Raw genomic sequence first — 24061 nt, 5'->3', positions numbered from 1 at the left:
TTGGAGACCTGGAAGAAGCTCCTGGCCCTGCTCTAGCTGTTGCAGCCATTTGGGAAGTAAGCCAGCAGATTGAAGATTGATCTCTGTCTCTCCTCTCTAACTCTGCCTTTCAAATAATTAAGCAAACACTGATTTGATTTAGTTTTAATCCAAAATTAATAAAATGTTAAACTATTTTATGAGTTCTTCTTATAGCTCTGCAGCTAGCTAATGTGTGTATGTGCATGTCTTTAAATACGTAGTTTTGTTTTTGTTTTTTTACAGTATGTGAAAGCTGTCATAACTCCAGAATGTCTTCTGATACTGGATTATCGTAACTTCAATTTAGAGCAGTGGCTGTTCCGGGAACTTCCTTCGCAGCTGGCTGGAGATGGTCAACTTGTCACCTACCCATTACCCTTTGAGTTCAGAGCTATAGAAGCACTCTTGCAATACTGGGTAAGCCTCTTTAAGAAAAAATATTTGTATTTATTTATTTGAAAGGCTTCCCAAATCCCCTAAGAGCTGGGACAGGAGCAGGCCACAGCCAGGAGCCAGGAACTGAGCCCAAGTCTCCTGTGTGTGGTAGAAACTGTTACTTGAGGTGTCATTGCTTCCACACAGGGTTCTGCATTCACCAGAAGCTACAATCGGGAGCCAAAGCTGGGTGTTATACCCAGGCATGCCAGTGTGGGATGCAGGCTTCCTAACTGCTAGGCTACGCCCCTGCAACAAGCCTCTCTTTATTTAGCTGCTGGCATATTCTGCTTTTGAAATGTAATTGAGACACATTAGTACTGCTCCAGGGGTGCTTTCCCTAGCCACATCCTCCTGTCAGAAATATCTCTAAAGGTCGTGTATGAAGAAAGGACTTGATTCTTAAACATTCTGACCCAAGCATGCAGAACTAAAGGTTCTGGGTGTGATACTTTGAGCATTCAGAGAAGCACGGTTCAAGTTGGCCACCTTTATTGAGGGATGGTGACTGTAAATACTTAATATCCTAAATATAGAAATAAACATAAATTTTTAAAGCATTCCATTTTATTTTCTAAATTTATATTATAGCAATACTTACACATGATAAATACATTAAATCATCAGCCCATTCTTTGTACAAATCTTCAAGGAAGCTAAATTAGTTCTCTGAGACTTAGATTGATAGAGACCACACAGAATTCATGTAATGGCTGCCCTGTTAAATTCATGGTCATTGGCTGTCAGGGGATCCTATTGGGCCCTGAACAGGGAGGTTCGCTGCTTTCCTGGCCCCGCAAACACTTCATTACCTTTTCTGTCCCCTGTTAGAGTCATGTACTGGGGAGCTGGCTGCACGCAGGAGCTGGTTCAAGCAGCAGCCTCACCAAGGGGCGGAGGGAGCCGAGGGCAAAGGGGACGTGAGGTGAGCCTGGTGCCCTCCTCTCTCGGCTGCCTGGCTCTGCGGAGGGACTAGGTGGCTAGGCTCCCTCCTCAGGTGCCTGCCGTGTGCAGTGGCAGGCTGCACGGGCTAGGTAAGCTCTCAGGAACTCACACAGCCAGGGCAGAACTGAGCGCGCTCTCAGTGAGGGAGTAGGTAGAGGTGGGAGGGAAAGGGGCGGGGCTGACCTGGGGCTCCTTTCTGGAGACTGGCTTGGGGAAGACTTAGAGGGAGGTCAGGCTGTCAGTGGGGATAACACATTTCTGCCATTAAACGGGGTCCTGGGAAGGTTTTTACACATTAACGAAGGCCAGCCAACCCTCGGGAGGAATAGGCTTTCAGAGGAAACTCCCCAGATGCACCTGAGAGACCTCACAGGCATGCTGTCAGCGACCCTCCATAGCATCCCAACCACTGCCTGAGTCCATGCCTGCGTGGCAGAAGGTCGATGTCTCTCTTGGATACTAACGAATTCTATCTGCCTCACATTTAAGGTCTTCTGACCAGGAAGCCACTCAGTACAGGAAGTCGGACATCTGCGCAGGCACCCTGACTCTAGACTCCACTTTCCAGAGCAAAGCCCCTTAGCCTCACAGTAATTGTGCCTCTGAATGAGGCACTGTGAGGGGCTGGTGTTGTGTGTGGCTCAGCAGGTTAAGCTGCTGCTTGCCATGCCAGCATCCCATATGAGCTCCGATTTGAGTCCTGGCTGTTCCATTTCTAATCTAGCTCCCTGCTAATGCTCTTGGGAAGGCAATGGGAGATGGCTTAAGTAATTGGGCTCCTCCCACCTACATGGAAGACCAGGATGGAGTTCTCCGCTCCTGGCTCCGGCCTGGCCCAGACCAGGCTGTTGTGCCATTTGGGGAGTGAACCAGTAGCTGGAAGGTATCTCTCTCTGGCTTTCCCTCACAATAAATAAATTTAAAAAACAAAAACCACTATGTGACAGAATTTGTCAGTAATTTTACTATTTAATTCACATAAATTAAATAGTAAATGCCAACTGGTACGGAAGTATTTCAATATTTTATCAACTATTATAGCTGTATCAGTGCATTTCTGTTGAATGTTAGCCATGTCTGTGTTAAATAAGAAAGAGTATTTTTAAAGACTTTATTTGAGAGTCTGAGTTAGAGAGAGTGATTTTCCATCTACTGATTCATACCCCAAATAGCTGCAACTGCTAGAGCTGGGCAGATTCAAAGCCAGGAGCCAGGAGTTTTTCCAGGTCTCCCACATGGGTGCAGGGGCCCATGCACTTGGGGCATCTTCTACGGCTTTCCCAGGCCATTAGCCGGCAGCTGGATTGGAAGTGGAGCAGCCAGGACTTGAACTGGTGCCCATAGGGGATTCCAGGGTCACAGGTGGAGACTTAACCTACTATGCCACAGTGCTGGCCCAAACTTGTGATTTTCAAAAGAGATTTGTTGATAGGTATTTTGCACTATATTCTGTTTACAGAAAAATATAGGTATTGTTTACAAAGTACAAAGTTTCTGTTTTAACTGTAGAATGGCAGGTTTTATTTAGTAGACCCAACCCCAATTCCTTTCATAATCGCTATCTTAGGAGGAACGAGGGTGTCTGAGGGTGATTCCCTGACAACCAGATCTGAGCACAGTGATGGCTTCATGCATTGCTCTAACTCAGGAGATCCAGCTCTTGAGGCATCTGGAACAGGCCTTCCAGCACTGACGCATGCTCAAGTGCTGCCACCATCTCTGGCCGTTACCGGTTTCTGTATTTAATCAGAAATCGCTGTCCCTGAGTGTTCTAATCCTCACGAAAGGTCATGTTGTTATCCAGATCAGCACTCTTCAGGGGAAACTCAGCGTTTTGCAGCCGCTGATCCTTGAGACGCTGGAAGCTCTAGTGGATCCCAAACACTCTTCTATAGACAGAAGCAAACTGCACGTCTTACTGCAAAATGGCAAAAGGTAAGTATGATTTACTTACTAAGGTGGGAGTTACAGGCAGATGTCTTAAAACTTCTCTCAGTAGTCTTTCTTTTTAAAATAAATAAATAAAATAAATATCCATCTATTAACTTGTAATTCAGAGCTACAGGAAGAGAGGAAGAGGGAGAGACACAGAGAGAGATACTCCAACCACTGGTTTACTCTGCAGATGGCTGCAATAGCGAGGGCTGGGCCAGGCCAAATCCAGGAGCCTCAACCAGGTCTCCCACGTGGCTGGCAGGGGCCCATACACCTGGACCATCTTCCACTGCTTTTCCCATGCCATTAGCAGGGAGCTGGATAGGAAGCAGAGCAGCCGGCGTTCGTGTGGGATGCTGGCATCACAGGCTGCAGCCTCATCTACTACACTGCAGCACCAGCCCCATCAGTGATCTTAACAGTGAAATGTTTAGCATAAATGTAGGTAAAAATTAGTGTCGTTATTGCCTGTTCTAAAATACCAGCTGGGAGGGGGAGAAGGGGCATTTGGCTCAGGTTGATCTTTTTCCCAGATCAGAGTAACTAGGTTGAAGTCCTGACTATTCCAGTTCCAGCTTCCTACTGATGTACACTCTGGGAGGTAGCAGGTAATGGCTCGAGTGATTGAGTCCTTGCCCCCTACCTGGGAGACCCAGATTGAGCTCCTGGGTTTGGCATGGCTCAGACCTAGCTGTTGGTAGGCATTTGGGGAGTAAACCAGTAGATGGAAGATCTCTATTTTTCAAATAAATGGAAATAAATAATGAAATTAAATTGGGAATAAATAGTAAAGTTTCTTATTTTAAAGAAATAATGGAGACTGGCATTGTGGTGCAACTGGTAAAGACACCACTTCCAGCACTGGCATCCCATATCAGAGTGCCAGTTCAAGTCCTGGATGCTGTGTTACTAATGCAGCTCTCTGCTAATGTACCTGGAAAGACAGTGGAAGATGACCCCAAGTGCTTGGGCCACTGCCACCCATGTAGGAGATCAGAATAGAATTCCTGGCTTTGGGGCCGTTGCTGTGGCACAATGGGTTAAAGCCCCAGCCTGCAGTGCCGGCACTGGTTCGGGTCCCTGCTGCTCCACTTTCAATCCAGCTCTCTGCAATGGCCTGGGAAAGCAGTGGAAGGTGGCCCAAATCCTTGGGGCCCTGTATCCGCGTGGGGCCTCCTGGCTTTGGATCAGCTAAGCTCTGGCCGTTGCGGTCATCTGGGGCATGAACCAGCAGATGGAGGCCTCTCTCTCTGGCTCAGCCTTTCTCTGTTAACTCTTTCAAATAAATAAATCTTTAAAGGAAAAAAAAAAACTCCTGGCTTTGGCCTGGCCCATACTTCGCTGTTGTAACCAATTGGGGACTGAACTAGTGAATGAAAGATACAGATCTAGATTACAAAAAAAAAAAATCTCTGCCTCTCTGTCACTCTGCCTTTCAAATAAATCTTTAAAACAAAAAAGTCTTGCTAATGGTGATGTTTTATTTTATGGTTTAGTCACAATGTCCTTATTGTCATACTTGGTATGTATGTATGTATATATATATATGTATTTGGGCTAGCACAGTGGCACAGTGTGTAAAGCTGCTATCCACAGCATCGACATTCCATATGGGTGCCAGTTCCAGTCCCAGCTGCTCCACTTCCAATCCAACTCCTTGCTAATGTGCCTGGGAAAGCAGCACAAGATGGCCTAAGTGTTTGGGCTCCTGCATCCCTATGGAAGACCTGGATGAAACTCCTGGCTTTGGCTTGGCCCACCTCTGGTTATTGCAGACAATTAGGAAGATCTCTCTCTGTCTCTGTCACCACTCTTTTCACTCACTCTCGTGTGTGTGTGTGTTTGTGTGTGTGTGTGTGTGTGATTTATTTGAAAGAGTGACAGGAGGAGTGAAGGGGACACAGAGAACGTGATAGTCCATTTGTTGGTTGCCAGGACCGGGCCAGGCTGAAACCAAGAGCCAGGAACCCCATCCGAGTCTCCCACATGGGTGGTAGGGTCTCTAGTACTTGGAGTGTCTTCCTCTGCTTTTCCAGGTGCATCAGCAGGGAGATGGATATGAAGTGGAACAGCCGAGACTTGAAACTGTACCCCAGTATGAAATGCCAGTGTTAGAAGCTTAGGCTTAACCTGCTCTGTCACAACACTGGCCCCAATTCACTAAAGTGGAAAAGTAGGGAACTGCTGCTGTGGCGTAGTAGGTTAATCCTCCGCCTGCAGCACTGGCATCCCATATGGGCGCTGGTTCAAGTCCCACCTACTCCACTTCCAATGCAGCTGCCTGCTGATGGCCTGGGAAAGCAGTGGAAGATGGGCCCAGGTGCTTGTGTCCCTGCAGGAAGAAGCTCCCAGCTCTTGGATCAGCTCAGCCCTGGCCATCATGTGGCCCTTTGGAGAGTGAACCAGCAAATGGAAGACCTCTTTGTCTCTGCCTCTAATTGATCTATTTGTGCCTCTCAAATAATAAATCTTTGCTTTTTTTTTTTTTTTAAGTGAAAAAGTGGCATGATTGGGAAGTTGAGCTAAAAGGTGTACATAGTCTAGTGTTTATTGGAAAGATTTTGCATGAAATACCATTTAAGGCTCTTCCACGTGTAATCTCATCTCATCCTATCAGCAACCCTGCTCAGTAGCTGGTGTTGTCCCCATTTTGAAGGTGAGAGAGCTGAGGTTTAAGTCACTTGTCTAAACTACAGTGTGAGTGGCTTCTGCAAATTCAATCCAGTTCTCTCTCCCACCATGGCCCAAGCTCTGTTTTTTTTTAAATCATAATGCGTGCCAGAATTTAAAAGCAGAGTTTTAATTTATATCATCAGTTGAATAAACATGCATTCAGGATTTGTACCTCCTAAAATCCCTTCTAGAATTAACAGTTAAAATTCTTGAATCAGTAGCTTTTTATCTTATCACTACCTTATTGATTAAAATGAATACTGAAATTTATACTGATTAATCTTACCAATTAGTTGTGGTTCGGGAATTCATTGCTAATTTGCATGATTAATATAAAAAATTTTTACAAAGTAGTGTTTGCCATGAGTATATGTATAAGTGGGTCCGCTTAGTAAGATTGCCAAACGGTCAGTATACTAATAGTGAAATGTTTTTATAAGTTCATACTATTGATCATTTCTGCATAACGCTTCTTGCAGCCTATCAGAGTTAGAAACAGACATTAAAATTTTCAAAGAGTCAATTTTGGAGATCCTGGATGAGGAGGAGCTGCTGGAAGAGCTCTGTCTGACAAAATGGAGTGACCCACAAGTGTTGTGAGTGTGCTCATACTGTTTCCTTTAGCTGAATTTTCTGTCCTTCCTTCTGGGTGATTTTCCTAGAGAATATAGACGTTTTCTGTCCTCATTGTTTTTGCTTTCTCCCTGTGCGTCTCATTCAGTTTTACAAGGAGATTTCCAGTGCATGTTGGTTGCATCCGTAGGCTGGAATATAAAGACACTACACACAGTTAAGTTTCTCTACAAAGACTGGCCACCAGATTGGCACACGTCTGCCACCGTAACTCACCTGGCAGGTAGAGCAGAGGAACAGAGAGGTTCACAGTGGGGAGGGAGAGTGTGGGACCAAGCAGGATGTATAGGATGTGCACATAAATTCTCCAAGTTTGGTCTGATTTTAAAATGCCAGTCTTACATATTTTAGTCTCTAAAGAATTTAGAAATCATTTACTCACTTGTGCACACTCAAGTTAATGCTTTCTTATATATATTTATTTTTAATGGATATGTGGTGATATGTGTTAATTGTACCTATTTCTGGAATACATTATAATATATATATATGTATTCAGTATGGAATGGTCAGATCAGGGTAGAGTAACTCTGGCAGAGTATAGTACATGTACATTGTCCAGCTGGGTAGTTGAATATCAGCATTTGAACTTAGTGACATGTATTTTTTCCTAATTATTTAAAAAATTTTCTCATTACTGTATAATGTGTGTACATTTTTATGGGGCAAGGAGCGATATTTCAGTGCAACACAGCAGAAGCCAATCACATCAGGCAACTCGCCTTCATTTCCAGAGCCTACCAGCTCCCTCTCTATGCAGTGTGTGTTATAGTGTTAGGAACCATAGTCACCCCCGTACTGTGAGCACTGACACTCGTTACTTCTAACTGTATTTGGTACCTGTTAGCCAACAGCCCTATGTCTTCTCTCTTTCTCCTCTTCTCGGCCTCTGGGAATCACTGCTCAAAGTTCAGATCAATTTCTTTTTAAACATCTGCATATGAGAGAGAACATGCAATATTTGTCTTTTTGATAATAACCTTTCTAGCTGGTATGAGATGATTTCTCACTGTGTTTTTCGTTTGCATTTCCCTGATGTCTAATAATATTGGCATTTCGTATATTCACTGGCCAGTTGTATTTCTTATTTGAGAAATGTGTATTCAGATCCTTTGCCCATTTCTTTATAGATAGTGTGGGTTTTTGGCTGTTGGGTTTTTTAGTTCCTTATGTATTCTGGATATTAATCCTGTGTCAGATGCATAGTTCAAATATTTTGTCCCATTCTGTCTATTGTCTGTTATTTTCTGTACAGAAGCTTCTTAGTTTGATACAGTCATGTTTGTCTAGTTTATGTTTGGCTTTTGGAGTTGTACCTCAAAAAATCATTGCATATGCAATCTCTTAAAGTGTGTCCCCTCTTTTTTTCTAGTACTTTCATAGTGTCAGGTGTTAACATTTATGTCTGTTCCGTTTTGAGTTGATTTTTATGTGGGATGAGAGGTAGGGGTCACGTGTCAGTCCTCTGCATATGTATGTATGAAGTTTTCCTAGCACCATTCATTGATGAGACTGTGTCTCTTCAATCTATGCTTTTGATGCCTCTGTTAAGAATCACTTGGCTATAGATGCATGAATTAATTTCTATTCAGCTCACTTAGTTTATATGTCTGTTTCTGTGCCAGTACCATGCTGTTTTGCTTTGTAGTATATCTTCAAATCACATATTGTGATGCCTCCACTTTTCTTTTTTTAAAATCCCTTTGGTTATGTGGGTTCTTTTGTGCTTCCATATGAATTTTAGGATTTTTTTTCTAATTCTATGAAGAATGTCATTGATATTTTGATGTGCATTACATTGAACCTTACATCAATTTGGGTAATATGGACACCTTAATATTAATTGTTTCAATCCATGAACAGAGATCTTTCCATTTTCTGCTGACTTCACTTTTTTACTTAAGTGTTCTGTAAAGTGATCTTTCATGTCCCTGGTTGAATTTATTCCAAAGTATTTTGTAATTTTCTACCACCGTTTTTTCATAGGATCAATTATATCTTTTTTCCATCTCTGATTTTATTTATTTGAGTCTTCTCCCGCTTTTACTTAGTCTAGCTAAAAGGTTTATTTTGTTTTTCTTTCCAAACATCCGACTCTTCATTAAATTTTTATGTGTGTTTCTATAATCTGTTTCATTTATTTCTGCTCTGATCTTTGTTATTTCTTTCCTTCTGTTAACTTTGGATTTGATTTTTTTTTTTTTTTTTTTTGCCCTTGAGATGCATTGTTAGGATGTTTATTTGTGATTTTTTTTTTAATGCAGGTGCTTCTTGCTATAAACTTCCCTGTTAGTCCTGTCTCTGCAGTATCCCATAAGTGTGTTATGGTTCCATTTTTATTCAAGAAATTTTTTAAACCACAATTCTTTTTCATTAATAATAATAATAAAAAGGCCAACTCTATTTATTGGAGAGGAAGAAACATTCTTTGGTTCATTCTCTCAAATGTTCCCATTGACTAGGAGGCCAAAGGGACGGATTCTGTCCAGGTCTCCCCACAGAGATATCAGGAATCCATTTTTGTTGGGCCATGATTTTTGTCTGTTCAGCTGATCTGTATATTTTATTTGGTGAATTTAGTCTATTTACATTCAGGGTTATAAGTAATGAAGTCCTTTTTTTTATTCTGTTGATTTTGAATATCCTTTGTTCTTCGAATGGGTTTTATACTTAAACATGTGTTTGTGATGGTAGTTACCTTTCTTTGCTTTTCTGTGTAGGATTCCCTTAAGCATCTTTTGCAGGGCCACTCAGTCCTTTGGTTGGTTGTCTTGGAAAGTCTTTATTTCTCCTTCATTTATGAAAGATAGCGTTATTGTGTAAAGTATTCTTGGTTGGAAGGTTTTTTTCCTTGAACTTGGAATACATCATCCCATATCCTTCTTACCTGTAAGATTTCCATTGAAAAATCCATTGTTAGTCTAATGGTGGTTCTCTTAAAGATGACATGGCACTTTAAGAAATTTTAGATTTCTGTCATTGTATTGTACTTTTGAGAATATGCCTATAATGTGCAGTGAGGATCTTTTCTGTTTGGAGTCATATGGGCCTCATGTACTTGGATGTCCTTATCTTTCTTTCCTTGTTTTTTTGTTTGTTTTGTTTTTCAAGATTTATTTGATTTGAAAGGGCAAGTTAGTCTATTGCCATACCACCCTGAACACGCCCAATCTCATCCGAAAGGGCAAGTCAGAGAGAGGGGGAGATTATAGAGAGAGATTTTCCATCCACTGGTTCATTCTCCAAATGGCCTCAGTGGCCAGGGCTAGATCAAGCCAAAGTCAGGTGCCAGGAGCTTCATCTGGGTCTCCCAGGTAGGTGCAGGGGCTGAAGGACTTGGACCATCTTCCATTGCTGGATCAGAAACAGAGCAGCTAGGTCTTGAAATGGCATCCATATGGATGCCAGCATTGCAGGTGGTAGCCTAACCTGTTATGCTACAATGCCACTAACCCTTCTACCCCTGATACCTTTTTTTCTTTCTTTTTAATTTATTTATTTGAAAGGCAGAGTTACTTAGAAGCAGAGGCAGAGAGAGTCTTCCATCAGTTGTTGCACTCTCCAGATGGCTGCAACAGCCAGAGCTGTGCCATTCCGAAGCCAGGAGTTTCTTTGGGTCTCCCATGAGCGTGGAGGGGCCCAAGGACTTGGGCCATCTTCCACTGCTTTCCCAGGCCACAGCAGAGAGCTGGATCAGAAGTGGAGCAGCTGGGACTTGAACTGGTCCCCATATGGGATGCTGGCACTGCAGGCAGCAGCTTTACCCACTATGCCATAGCACCAGCCCCCAATACCTCTCTATAGAAGTTTTCAGCTATTATTTCATTGAATAAATTTTCATGTGCCTCTACTCCTTTCTTCTCTCTCAGGAAATCCCATAATTTGAATATTTGTTCACTTAATGGTGTCCTGAAGATCTTGGATCTTTTCAAAGTTTTTTTTTTATATTGTTTGGTCTTACTGCAACATTTTAAAAGACTCATGTTCTAGTTCAGGTGTTCTTTCCTCAGTTTGATCTAGTCTGTTGAGGTTTTAAGCTGTGTTTTTTGATTTGACTTAATTGAGCTTTTCATTTCTGTGACTTTTTGTTTGGTTCTTTTTCAAAATTTCTCATTCCAGTCATGCATTGATTTCCTAATTTAGTTTGTACTCTTGTGTCACGTTGAGTGTCCTTATACTCATTCTTTTGAATAGTTTATCAGGCATTGTCTCCCTTTCTGTGGAGTCTGATGTTAAAGCATTGTTTGATTCCTTTTGTGGTGTCGTGCTGCCTTGCCCTTTCATACTTCTTATGTCCCTGCGTTGATACTTGCAAGTCGGGTGGATCAGGAGCCTCACTTTTAAAGGGTGGTTTTCATGGATCGAAGGCCTCTTCCTGAAAAACATGTCTTTGAGTGTTGCTTTGGTGGGCTGCTTGGGCTTCAGCTCTGGTTTGATGCTGATGTGCAGTCTTCCTCTCTCTCGCACTGCAGTTGATGGCAGCAGTGGCGAGGGTTGAGTGAAGGATCACTCCTGTCAGACTCAGAAGGGGTATACACGTCTGGTGGCAGCAGCTGGGCCCGAGTCCAGGGTGGGTGAGCATGGCTTTCCTCTCCCACCAACGCCAGGGTTGACCTGAGAAGGGAGCTGTCAGGGAGTTAGGGCTAAGTCCAGGGCAGGTGTGCACTGCCATGGTGGGAAAAGATGGAGTGTGAAGGGACAGCCCTAAGTCTTCGGAGGCAAGCAGCCCGCTTCTGCAGTCTGGGAGCAGGACCCACCCTACGGAGCTACACCTCTGTCGGACAGCTCTTGCACTGAGATGATGTTGCTAGGTCTAGTTGGCTGCAGTCTGTTTTGCTTGTGTGCTGGAGCATCTGTGGAGCCCCAGAGGGCAAGATATGCAGGGGGTTCTGTCCCCTAGGGCAGTGTGGGTTCTGACAGTGACTCCTGTCACACTGCCATAGCCAGTGTTTTGGGAGTTTCTTCTCAGAAGCACGGCTACCCTGTGCTCCAGGCAGCTCCCCTTGCTGGACTCCACACCCTTGGGCAACTGTGGATCCTTCCTGTAGCTAAGATTGCCGATGGCCAGTGTCCCTGGAGATGGGGTCAGCTGGGGCTTTCCTGTTTACTTTTCCCCTGCTCTGGGGATTCACCCTGGCTGTGGTGCTGCGGGCATGGTTGCCGGTGCATCTCTCTATGCTGCCATCCCAGGCCTCTGTGCCCTCTGGGGTTCCCATGTCTCACTGGCTGAGTTACAGTGTTCTCCCTCAAGCACTCGCCTCTACAGGTAGTTATTTACTTGTTTTTATAGTTTTCTCTGAAGGAGGAGACGAACACGGGATACCTTTATTTGGCCCTCTTGGACAACATTTTTAATAAAAACTTGATAGATATGTTTATCAAATATAGACATCATGTCACATGTAAAGTTTAAAGTGTTATCTTCTGCCTCTGTATATCCCTGTTTCTCCCTTAGTATCATTCTGTATTTTAAGTTTTGATTGACGTAATTATATATATTTATGGGATACATTCTGATGTTTTGATACATATGTAAGTTGTGTAATTATAAAATTAAATTGATTATATCTGTCATCTCAGACATCACTCATTTTGATAAAATCATTAAAAAGTCCTCTCTTCCAGCTATTTAAGTATAGAATACATAGTTAACTATTTTGAAGTATATAGTAGATTGTTAACTATAGCGACACTGCCATCTGGAGAGACAGAATGGCAGATGCTGTGCACATAGTATATCTGTGTGCCCACTTTCCTGCCCCACTCCCTGGTGGGTGGGGTCTTCCTAAGTGCTGTACTGGCTAAGGTTGGGGAGGGGAACAGGAGGCTGTCCTTCGGCCACCTGGCTAGCCTAGTTCCAGAGGCTCGGTCCATGGGTCCTGACTTGCAGATGGGGGCTAAAGGGCTCCGCGCAGCACTGGGTCTCACCATGGCCGGCCTGGTGACTGCACTTGGACTTAATTCCTCTCCCTTCCCCCAGCAGGAGGTGTCTCTTTCCACGCTGTGCTGCCAGGAGTTGGGGAAAAGGCAGTGCAGGCAACTTCTTTCTGCCTGCTTCAATACCAGGCACTGTGGGCTCTTACCTGGCTCCCTCAGCTCTTGTAAAGATAGTTAGGTACATGAATAGCCGTTCAAATTGCTGTCTCTAAGGATGTGACTCAGCAGCTGCTATCTTACTCTGCCTAATGTTTACTTTTGAAATACCCAAAATACTTTGTTTGTAGAGCAGTATCAGAAATTAATAGTGATCCTTATATAGAGTTTGTATGATCTATACATTTTTAATATTTTGAAGAGTTGATTAAATAGAATTTAGATAACAGTATTTGAAATCTAAACGCTAGAATGCTTAATTGCCGTACTTCAGCTGATCTGTCTCTGATAGGCCTTTTGATCAATTTGTCTTGTACAGGATACCCTATTGCCTTATCCTCTTTGGTTTGGTAGGAAGATGAAGCAGATACTGATATCATTCCAAAAACATGTTTCATCATAAATGGAAACAGCATGTTATATACATAACATGGAAGGGAAATACCCTTTGTGCATTTTGTATTGGTTTTGTTTTACCAGATAGTGGTTTTGGATTTGCCCTAATTCATCAGCATTCACGTGCCTGGGATTTACCTGCGAGTGACAGCACGCATTTGTGTTAGTCTCATCAGTTGGGGCATTGGAATACAGTGACACTAACTAGCCTGTAGGAGGATGGAACCTCTGTCTGGACTTGTCTGGATAGCGTCTGGGATCAGCTTCAGAGCCACTCAGACTGGCCTCACTCGCAACCATAGAAAAGACAAAGGCAGTAGGTTTTTCACTGGTGGCTGAATATTACACACTAATCCAGGAAGTTTGGGTATTAATGTAGGATTCACTTACTGGAGGTGTGTTAATTAGGCTTACTCTTTCCATCGAAGTGAGAAGAGCAGTGCTGGCATTGACCATGCAGAGGAGATGGAGCTGCTGTTGGAGAACTACTACCGCCTGGCTGAGGATCTCTCCAATGCAGCTCGGGAACTCAGGGCACTGATCGATGACTCACAGAGTATCATTTTCATCAACCTGGACAGGTAAGGAAGCAGTCTGTAGGTATTGTCTTAAAAAAAAAATTATTATTTAAGGGGCCAGCATTGTGGCATAGCAGGTACAGTTGCCACCTGCAATGCCAGCATCCCTTATGGGTGCCAGTTTGTGTCCTTCATGCTCCACTTCAATCCAGCTACCTGCTCATGGCCTGGGAAAAGCAGCAGACAATGGCCCAAGTGTTCGGGTCCCTGCCAACCCTGTGGGAGACCCAGATGAAGCTTTTGGCTCAACCCTGGCCATTGAGGCCATCAAAGGAGTGAACCATTGGATATGAGATCTCTCTGTCTCTCTGTAACTCTGACTTTCAAATAAATCTTTTTAAAAATAATTTTTTTACAAGGAGATCACATTTTGGAAGGAATTATACCATCATCATCTATAGCTACTGTAAAAATTTTTTGAAGGTGTAAATTTAATGTGGCCTTTAGTAGATGATTTAGTGAATCTGCTGTGTGTAATGGCCCTTCTGATCTGAGTGAGAATTCTCTCCAGCCACCGTAACGTGATGATGAGATTGAACCTGCAGTTGACCATGGGAACCTTCTCTCTTTCACTCTTTGGACTCATGGGAGTTGCTTTTGGAATGAATTTGGAATCTTCCCTTGAAGAGGTAAGAAGGGACTATTTCAGTAACTTGGAGATTGTTTTTTATTGTTTTGAAGGTCAATTTTCAATAGATTTCTTGTTTAAAAGACTAACCTGTGAAATGAAATTATATTGTGTCTCACAATTCAGGCCATATGTTTGGAACCTATTATAAGTCTAGCCTAGGTTGCTTTGTTTTCCAATACTTGTAGTGACACATGGGGTAGCTTTGATAACCCAGTGTTAAACTCTGAAGCAGTGTCAGTGAAGAGTGTTTATTTTTTAGATCTTTTTGAAAATTAATTGGTATTATTTACTTGAAAGAGAGGGAGAGACAGATTGCTCATTCACCAGGTCCTCACATACTCGCAACAGCCAGGGCTGGCCTGAAGGCAGGTGCTTGAAGGCAGGGAGCCAGCTGCTTGAGATACCACGGAGCTGCCTCCCATTGTGTGCATTAGCAGGAGGCTTGAATTAGGAGCGAAGCCAAGACTCAAGCCTAGGCACTCTGGTACAGGATACAGAGGTACCAAGCCACATCTTAACCACTGCACAAAACATCCACCCCTATTTTTAAAGTCTGTGCACTTAAGTGGCTCCATCATCATAACTCCTTCAAAGTAAATATTTTATCCCTACTTTATAGATGAAAAAATTGAGGCTCAGAAAATTTAATAAACTTGTCCAAAGGCATGGAGCTAAAAAATTGCAGAGTTAGGATTTCAACTAAGACTTGTTCTGTTTGGCTCACTGCATTCCACATTGAACTGCCAGAGCTTGCTTGCTTGCTTGCTTGCTTTATTTATTTATTTACTTATTTATTTATTTATTTATCAGAGACCTTATTATCAGATTCTAGCAATGACTCCGAATGTGCATTTAGCCCCTGAGGTGCCGGGTTTAGGGCCGCAGTATTCTCACAGGTCTGCTGTCTGTTGCCCCAGTCTAACCACATATCTCTCATCAGGACCACTTTCTTTAAAAGATATACAAACCTGAATATGTCACTCTTCCACATAAAAGTAGTCAGGGGCTCTCAGGCTAAAGATAAAAATCTGAAACCTGAATCTGAGGGCTTGTCCTGTCTCTGCTCCTCATCTCCCTCTATCTGCAGCTCCATTGTCACTTGCTCCTTTGGTTTCGGTCCCAGACTCGCTGCTTCCACCTCTCTGTCCTCAGCTGCTACCTTTTTGCCTAGGTAGGACCTCCTTATGTTTAAGGCCTCAACTTGGTGTGTCCTTTCCCTGGCTATTCCCCCAAGCCATACAGTTAAAATTACTCCCTTTGTTGTATGTACCCCCCAGGCCCCACACTGCACTTCTGCTACATCCCTCAAATTTACAAGCACCTGCTGCAAGGCTGCGAAAGAGCAGAAGCTCTCTGAGGCAGACTCAATACTTGTTCTTTTTTTTTTTTTTTTTTAATGCTCTTTATGATAAAATGTGAAAGAAAACCAAATGCAGTACATTTGTTCATTCACCTCACGTGTTTTTCAGTGGCTGTTACACACTTAGCACTGCTTTAAGGCCCAGTGATTCTTTGAGGAGAGGGATGAAGTATGTTAAGTGATAAGGGCCACAAAGAAAGGCAGAGCCAGGTCAGGGGTACAGAGTGGCAGGTGGTGGATGGCAGCATCGTAGATAGTCAGTGGTCAGGGCAGGTATAGAAAGAGAACATGGGGAGGTCTTGGGAGGAGGGTTCTAAGCAGAAGGAACTACCATGCTCTGACAGGCAGGGGGAGGCAAGCTACCTGTGGAAAGCAGCAAAACCAGAGAGGTTAGAAGAGGTTGAGTTGAATGGCACCTGGTGGGAAATGAGGTCAGAGAGAGACCAGCATGAAATGTGGGTTGTGTGTGTTTGGGTTTGTCTACAGAGCAACAGGAACTTTTGGAGGTTTGATCCCTGAGACCGTTACGGACTTGAGCATTCACCAGAATGTTCTGTGCCACATAGTGCAGCTCTGGACATCCGCAAAAGATACGTCCACAGAGCCTCGCAATTTGGCCATTTGTGGCTACAGAACTTCAGTGAGTGATGAGTGCTAAGTGTGTAACAGCCACTGAAAAACACGTGAGGTGAATGAACAAGTGTACTGCATTTGGTTTTCTTTCACATTTTATCAGAGCATTAAAAAAACCAGAAGAACAAGTATTGAGTCTGCCTCAGAGAGCTTCTGCTCTTTCGCAGCCTTGCAGCAGGTGCTTGTAAATTTGAGGGATGCAGCAGACTCGAAGAGTGGGATTTGGGAGGTATATACAATAAAGGGAGTAAGCGAGTGAAGCTTGTTCAGGAGGGCCAGGGCCATGCTCATCAGCATCACAGGTGACTCATGTCTCAGTTTCATGAAGAATACCTGAAACACTCATGAAATCCATGGCTGTCAATTGTTTTATGCCTGTATTGTTAGCATCAATGTGTATAATAGTGTAGGACAGGAAAAACTTGGTCTTTAAGATAATTCAGACTTACAGAAAAGTTCTAAGAGTTAGTCAGCTCTCTTGCAGTCTTTAACCAGAGACTTTACACATTTGCTTCACCATTCTCCATACACATATTTTCTGACTATTTGAGACTAAGAACAGATGTGATGCTACTTCATCTCTAAATGTTTCAGTATGTGTTTTTCCCCAGAAGCCTTAATACAAACTTCATACATTTTTTTAAAGATTTGTTTATTTGAAAGTCAGAGTTACACAGAGAGAGGAGATGCCGAGAGAGGGAAAGGTCTTCCATCACTGGTTCACTCCCCAATTGGCCGCAATGGCCAGAGCTGCGCCAATCCGAAGCCAGGAGCCAGGAGCTTCTTCCGGGTCTCCCATGTGGGTGCAGGCCCAAGCACTTGGGCCATCTTCTACTGCTTTCCCAAGCCATATCAGAGAGCTGCATTGGAAGTAGAGCAGCCAGGTCTTGAACCAGCGCCCACTTGGGATCGGCCCCCATACATTTCATAATTACAACTTTAGGAACATGGTGATTCTTCCCACTGTACCCACTCTCCCACTCCTTTTTTTAAAAAAAGATTTATTTATTGAAAGGTAGAGTTACACAGAGGCAGAGAGAGAGAGGTCTTCCATCAGCTGGTTCACTCCCCAGATGGCTGCAATGGCTGGAGCTGCGCTGATCTGAAGCTAGGAGCGAGGAACAACTTCTGGGTCTCCCACGTGGGTGCAGGGGCCAAAGCATTTGGGCTATCTTCTGCTTTCCCAGACCATAACAGAGAGCTGGATCAGAAGTAGAGCAGCCAGGACTCGAATGGGATGCTGGCACTGCAGGTGGCGGCTTTACCCGCTGTGCCACAGTGCCAGCCCCTCACCCACCCTTTTTCCTCCCCCTCCTCCTATTCTCATTCTTGTTTATTTTTTTGACAGGCAGAGTTAGAGAGACAGAGAGTTAAAGACAGTTACAGAAAGGTCTTCCTTCCATTAGTTCACTCCCCTAGTGGCCACTACAGCTGGCATGCAGCACTGATCAGGAGCCAGGTGCTTCCTCCTGGTCTCCCATGTGGGTGCAGGAATCCAAGCACTTGGGCCATCCTCCAGTGCCCTCCCTGGCCACAGCAGAGAGCAGGACTGGAAGAGGAGCAACCGGGACTAGTACCCAGCGCCCCAACCAGGACTGGAACTTGGGGTGCCGGCACCGCAGGCGGAGGATTAGCCAAGTGAGCCATGGGCCAGCTCCATTCTTGTTTTTTTACCAAGATCTATTTTCAATTGACTTTATACACATGATTAACTATGTGAAGAGTTCAACACATAGTATGAAGAAAACAAAAACTGTTCCTTAGCAGTCGAGGCAAGGGCTATTCAAAGTCACTGGCTCTCAAAGTGTCGATTTCACTTCTATAGATTAACTTTTTAGTGCTCTGTTAGTAATCACAGATCAGGGAGAACATATGGTATTTGTCCTTGTGAGACTGACTTATTTCACTAAATATGTTTTCCAGTTTCACCCATTTTTTTGCAAACAATCAGATTTCAGTTTTTGTTTTTACTGCTTTGTATTATTCTGTGGTGTACATCTCCCATAATTTCTTTATTCAGCCTTCAGTTGATGGACATTTGGGTTGATTCCAGTCTTAGGTATTGTGAATTGAGCTGCAATAAACATGGGGGGGGGGGGGTACAGAAAACTTTCATTTTGGTGATGTCATTTCCCTTGGGTAAATTCCCAGCAGTGAGATGGCTGGGTCACATGATAGGTCTATATTCAAATTTCTGAGGAATCTCCATACGGTCTTCCATAGTGGCTTTACCAGTTTACATGTTTATTGCAGCCCTGTGGTGGTTTTTATCTTTGGACTATGCATCTGTGGATTAGTGGAGTGTCTGCTTTTCTAGTAAATACCTAGAGGTGTGTAGCAGGTGTTGCCAGGAAGCTCTACTCAGTGCTCCAGGGTGAAGGGAGTGTCCAACGTGACACTCGGGTTGGATGTGGTAAATCTCTCTCTCTTTTTCACCGAGGGGAGGATTTGTTCTGCTCTGTTGGTATAGTCTCAGCTCACTTCCCCTCAAAGGAGACAGTACCTGGGTACTAGCCCCAGCGGGTTTAATATTCATCCATGCTGCCACAACCACACAAAGGATCTGTGAAGTCCTCAGTGTAAGCACAGATGCCATAACAATGATCCTCACCAGGGAATCAGGAAGCCCTGAGTATGTGGAGACTCCCACAGTGACTACCTAAAGTCCCAGCCACACCCTGAGCCCTCCCACATAGCCTCAGTGTTTTCATAGTCCCTGAACACGAGCCTCCCACTGTCAGTTCTCCCCGCCAGACTCAGGCACCTCCACTGGTTGCTGTGTGCATGGACACGAGCCTGCTCAGCTGTTACGGATGTCCAAAATGGCTCCCACCCTCTATCAGCTTGTTACAGGATGCTGTTGCAAGGTGATTGGCAAGAGAGAAGTGTGCCCCCCCCCCTTATTTTCTCCAGTTTGGCAGGTACACTATGCCCCACAGGGCTCCAAGCCAGATGCCCTCCAGGCACTTCTTGCAGCTTTACCGCCAGTGGCTGGGGCTGCTGCAGACTGGTCTCACCTCACTCCAGAGCTAGTGCAGAGGTTCTTGGCTGCTTGGTTCCTGAGTTGTGCGTGTCCACACCCTCTGTAAGTCCAACAGCGTCCCTCTATTTTGTGTTGTTTCCTCTGCCATTTTTTCCCTAACTCTTCCCTGAGACTGCACTCTCCACTTTTTTTTTTAAAGATTTATTTATTTATTTGAAAGAGTTACAGAGAGGCAGAGGCAGAGAGAGAGATCTTCAATCTACTGGTTCACTCCCCCAGATTGCCATAATGACCTGAGCTGTGCTGATCCCAAGACAGCAGCCAGGAGCTTCTGTGTCTCCCATGTGGGTGCAGGGGCCCAAGGACTTGGGCCATCTTCTGCTTTCCCAGGCCATAGCAGAGAGCTGGATTGGAAGTGAAGCAGCAGGGACTCAAACCACTCATCATATGGGATGCTGGCACTGCAGGCAGCAGCTTTACCCACTACACCACAGCGCCGGCCCCTCTCCACTTTTTTAAAACTATCTTCTCCTAAACTAGAGCATTAGCTCCCTCCCTATTCCACCATCTTAATCCCTCCACTTTTTGATTTCTCTTTGAGATCTCAATTTCATGGGAGAAATTTTCTTTCATGTCATGTAGAGATTTCATTAGTTCCTGGATTTGCTTCTGATTACTTCTAAGTAATCCTGTGATCAATTTTTTTAATTCCATTTCTGGCATTTCTTCAGTCTCTTCATCTTCACATTCCAGTGCTGAGGTGTTGTGTTATTTTGGGGGCATCATATTCGTTTTTGTTTCCTGAATTGCTGCATTTATTATTCAGCATTTGTAGAAATACTTGTTGGTTTCTTTCTTGTTTTTTCCCTGTCATGGCTTTTATGTTTGGACTATGCCTCAGTGGCTTAGTGATTTTTCCATGAATACCCAGAGGCATGTTGTGGGTGTGGCCAGCAGGTTCTGTTCAGTGTCCCAGAGGGAAGGGAGTGTCCAAGTTGACCCCCAGGTTGGACATAGTAATTTTTTTAATCAGAGGGGATTTTTTTTTTTTTAATGTTCTCTTCTCATTGTCTCACGCCTACTTCCTCTCCTCAAAGGAGACCAGTGCCAGGGCGCTAGCTGCAGTGGGTACAAAATTCATCTGTGCTGCCCAAAGGACCACAAAAAGGATCTGTGCAGTCCTTGGTGTGAGCACAGATCCCACAGCAGTGACCCTCACCAAGGAGTCAGGGAGCCGTGTGTGTGTGGATCTGCCCACAGTCCCAGCCACACCCTGTGCTCTCCCACACAGCCTCAGTGTTTTCACCGTCCTGGCACACAAGTCTCCCACAGTCATGAGCACCCAGCCCCCTGTCAGTTCTCCCAGCCTGACTCAGGTATCTCTGCTCGGCTGGTTGCAGGTTACATAGACTTGAGTTGGCACAGCTGTTGCGTATGTCTAGAATGGCATCTGCTCTCAGCTTCTTACAGGATGCCAGTGCAGGGTGGTCAGAGAAATGTGCCCCCGGCTTTTTTCCCCTAGGTAGGCAGGTACACTGTCTCCACCAGGCTCCAAGCCAGCCCATACCAGGTTCTTCCTGTAGCTTTATCATCGTAGCTTGGGCTGCTGAACCTCACTCCAAAGGTGGTGCAGCTGGGGTCCTGAGTTGGGTCCATGCACACCCTGCACATAGGTCCACAGTGTCCCTCTAATTTGTGTGAACTTTCTGATGCTGTTTTCTCCCTAACTCTTCCCTGAGACTGCACTCTCCCCACTTTTTTTTAAACTATCTTCCCCTAGACAAGAGCAGTACGCTCCCTCCCTGTTCTGCCTTCTGGATCTCTCCATCACTCCAGTATGTGTTTAAGAATACAGATGCCCCCTTATAGTACACTAGTGCAGTTATCAAGCTTAGGAAGCTGACCCTGAAAGTCGTTGTGTTTTCCCATCTGTTTGCAGATTTTGCCTGTGTCCACATAACAGTTGTCACAGTCTCGGACCACGTGTTGCCTGTGGCTGTCGGGTCTCTTTAGTCTCCTGTCATCCACAGCAGCTCTCCTGTCCCTTGCAGTCATGACGTTCTTGAGGGAAGTGTTCTAGTAGTGTTTCCTGGTTGGGCATTTTGTTGTGACTCCATGGTTACATGACAGGGTGTCAGTTTGTCCCATTACTAGCAGTAATGGCTTTAATTACACTGTCATTTGGTTAAGGTGTTGGCTGCCAATGTAATGTCCAGTAGGTCACTCTTTCCTTTTTGGAATAAAGTTTCCTTAGGGACATTACAAAGGGGTTTCCAAAATGTTCACAGAAAATGGGCATTGTGAAATAGCTATACCTTTCAATTCTATTTTTCTAGAGTTTTTGAAGTACCCTGTACAAACTGATACTGTAGAAGTCCTGTTCATTGAGTTCATATGTATTGTTAGCATCCACTAAGTGATGCAAAACTGATTCATGTCTGAATCAGTTATTACTCTGATGGTTACCACATGGCTGTCCTATCTACATTTAATAGTTGGCATTGTATGCAAAATAGAACATCACCTTTTCTCCCTTATTATTCATTTGTGTCAGTATGCATTTGTGGGCTCTCATTTTAGTCAGTGAACTAGAGCCTACTGACAGCTTAATGTTCAGATTGTCCTATTGGGGCTGGCGTGTTTTCAGTGTGTTTGTAGCCTCCGGAACATCCTGTATGGCAGGCCAGGTATGTGACTTCATGATGCAGGCTGGGCAGTGGGGAGAGAAAGCAGGGACTTTGAGCTGTAGATGAGGCCTTGGCCCTAGGACTGTGAGATGGACACAGACCTCCCAGAGGGTTCGCTCTGCTGGGTTATGGCTCATGGGGTTTTCAGCTCGGTTGGCCTCCAATGTGGCTTGCTTCTGAATCTTAACACATTTTGGCATTCCTTGACTGAGTCTCTAGTTCACTACAAATCTACAGTAAAAAATACTAATCTATGTGTATTTTATTGTATTTAAACAATTTTTAAGATTTTTGTATTTGAAAGGCAGAGTGACAGAGATGGGGCGAAAGAGATCTTCATCCACGGGTTTACTCCCCAAATGGACACAACCACTGGAGCTGGGCCAATCTGAAACCAGGAGCTTCTGGGTCTGACATGGGAGAAGGAGCCTTAGCACTTGGGCCATTTGCTGCTGCTTTCCCAGGCCTGTCAACAGGGAGGTAGAGCAGCCAGGACTTGAACTGGTGCCCATACTGCAGGCAGTGGCTCTAGATGATATGCCTTATGCCCAAAACAATTTTTTTTTGGACAGGCAGAGTAGATAGTGAAAGAAAGGTCTTCCTTTTCCATTGGTTCACCCCGCAATGGCCGCTGCAGCCGGCATCGCGCTGATCCGAAGCCAGGAGCCCAGTGTTTCTCCTGGTCTCCCATGCGGGTGCCATCCTCCACTGCACTCCCAGGCCAAAGCAGAGAGCTGGCCTGGAAGAAGGGCAACCGGGACAGAATCCGGTGCCCCGACCGGGACTAGAACTCAGGGCGCCGCAGGTGGAGGGTTAGCCTAGTGAGCCGCGGCACCAGCCAAAACAGAATTTTTATAAGAAATTGGGGCTGGTGCCCTGGCGTAGTGCACTGAGCCTCTGCCTGGGGCACCTGCATCCCACATGGTTTCAGTCCTGGCCGCTCATCTTCTAATCTAGCTCTCTGCTATGTCCTGGGAGAGCAGTGCAAGGTGGCCCAAGTAGTTGGGCCCCTGTACCCGCGTGGGAGACCCAGAAGCAACTCCTTGATCCTGGTTTCAGATGGGCCCTGCTGCAGCCATTGTGGCCATTTGGGGAGTGAATCCTGTGTCTGTCTCTCTGTAATTCACTCTCAGATAAAATCTTAAACTCAGGGCCTTCATTTTAAATAATTAGGAATGTATTCACCATCTAAAAACAATTACCTCATGTTAATACCTTCTGATATCTCATGTGTAACATCTACCTTCATGTTAAAAGGAAGCAGAAATCTGCTCATAGCAAGAGTTTGTATCAGTGAGAGCTGATAGATAATCTAAGTTATCCAAGCCATGATGGTAACCAGCTGTGTGTGGGATTCCTGTATAAGATGAAATTTAAGTTCTATGATTCTGTATGTGAAAATACAATTACTGAAAATAGTAAGGAAAAAATGTTAATTTCCCATACTTAGTGGGTTCATTATGGCCTTTGTGCTAGTAAATTTTTTGTAGCATCCATAGACAAAAAAATGTATTATGATACAATTTCTTCTGTGTCCTTTCCCTTGACCATTTAAACCATTCTGGGATGTTCAGTTTCCTGGGTATTGTAGCTCCATTTGGAAAGAAAATATAAGCAACTGGGTTTGGCTTTTATGTGACTTAAAAATCATTTTCTGCTGATATATTCTGATTGGGTGCCATCCAGGCCCTAATCCCTTTCTATAGAAAAGGGGCTGTACAAATTATAAAAGGCTTAAACTCCAGGGCAGTAATAGTTTAGGTACCTTAAAAAATTCCCTTGTGATTAAAATGGACTCTTCTCTTTTAGGACCATAGAGTGTTCTGGCTGATTACAGGAATCATGTTTATGGGAAGCGGCCTCATCTGGAGGCGTCTGCTCTCCTTCCTCGGACGACAGCTGGAAGCTCCTTTGCCCCCTCTGGTATGAGTATTGCAGAAGACTGACATGGGCTCCAAAGTCAGGCAACCTGGCTTCTCCTGCGTAGGCTTTGTGATCTCATGCAAGTTGCTTAATTTTCTAAACCTGTGTCCCCATCTAAGTTAGTACTGTGCAAAG

At 44.4% G+C, this 24061-nt stretch overlaps 1 protein-coding gene across 2 annotated transcripts in view; it reads left to right on the top strand.

Moving 5' to 3' along the window:
* Window positions 1-24061, top strand: part of MRS2 (magnesium transporter MRS2) — a 35705-nt gene that overhangs the window by 8703 nt on the left and 2941 nt on the right. Inside the window, exons 5-10 of one of the 2 annotated variants that reach the window (XM_062185286.1) lie at window positions 265-438; window positions 3206-3336; window positions 6489-6605; window positions 13560-13712; window positions 14221-14338; window positions 23813-23926. In XM_062185286.1, coding sequence (XP_062041270.1) covers window positions 265-438; window positions 3206-3336; window positions 6489-6605; window positions 13560-13712; window positions 14221-14338; window positions 23813-23926 — 807 coding nt within the window. The remainder of the gene's footprint in view (window positions 1-264; window positions 439-3205; window positions 3337-6488; window positions 6606-13559; window positions 13713-14220; window positions 14339-23812; window positions 23927-24061) is intronic. The other variant, XM_062185289.1, reaches the window with a different exon arrangement.

This window comes from Lepus europaeus, chromosome 3 (genome assembly GCF_033115175.1).
Source record: "Lepus europaeus isolate LE1 chromosome 3, mLepTim1.pri, whole genome shotgun sequence".
Lineage (NCBI taxonomy): Eukaryota > Metazoa > Chordata > Mammalia > Lagomorpha > Leporidae > Lepus > Lepus europaeus.
This window is presented reverse-complemented; position numbering and strand designations above follow the sequence as displayed.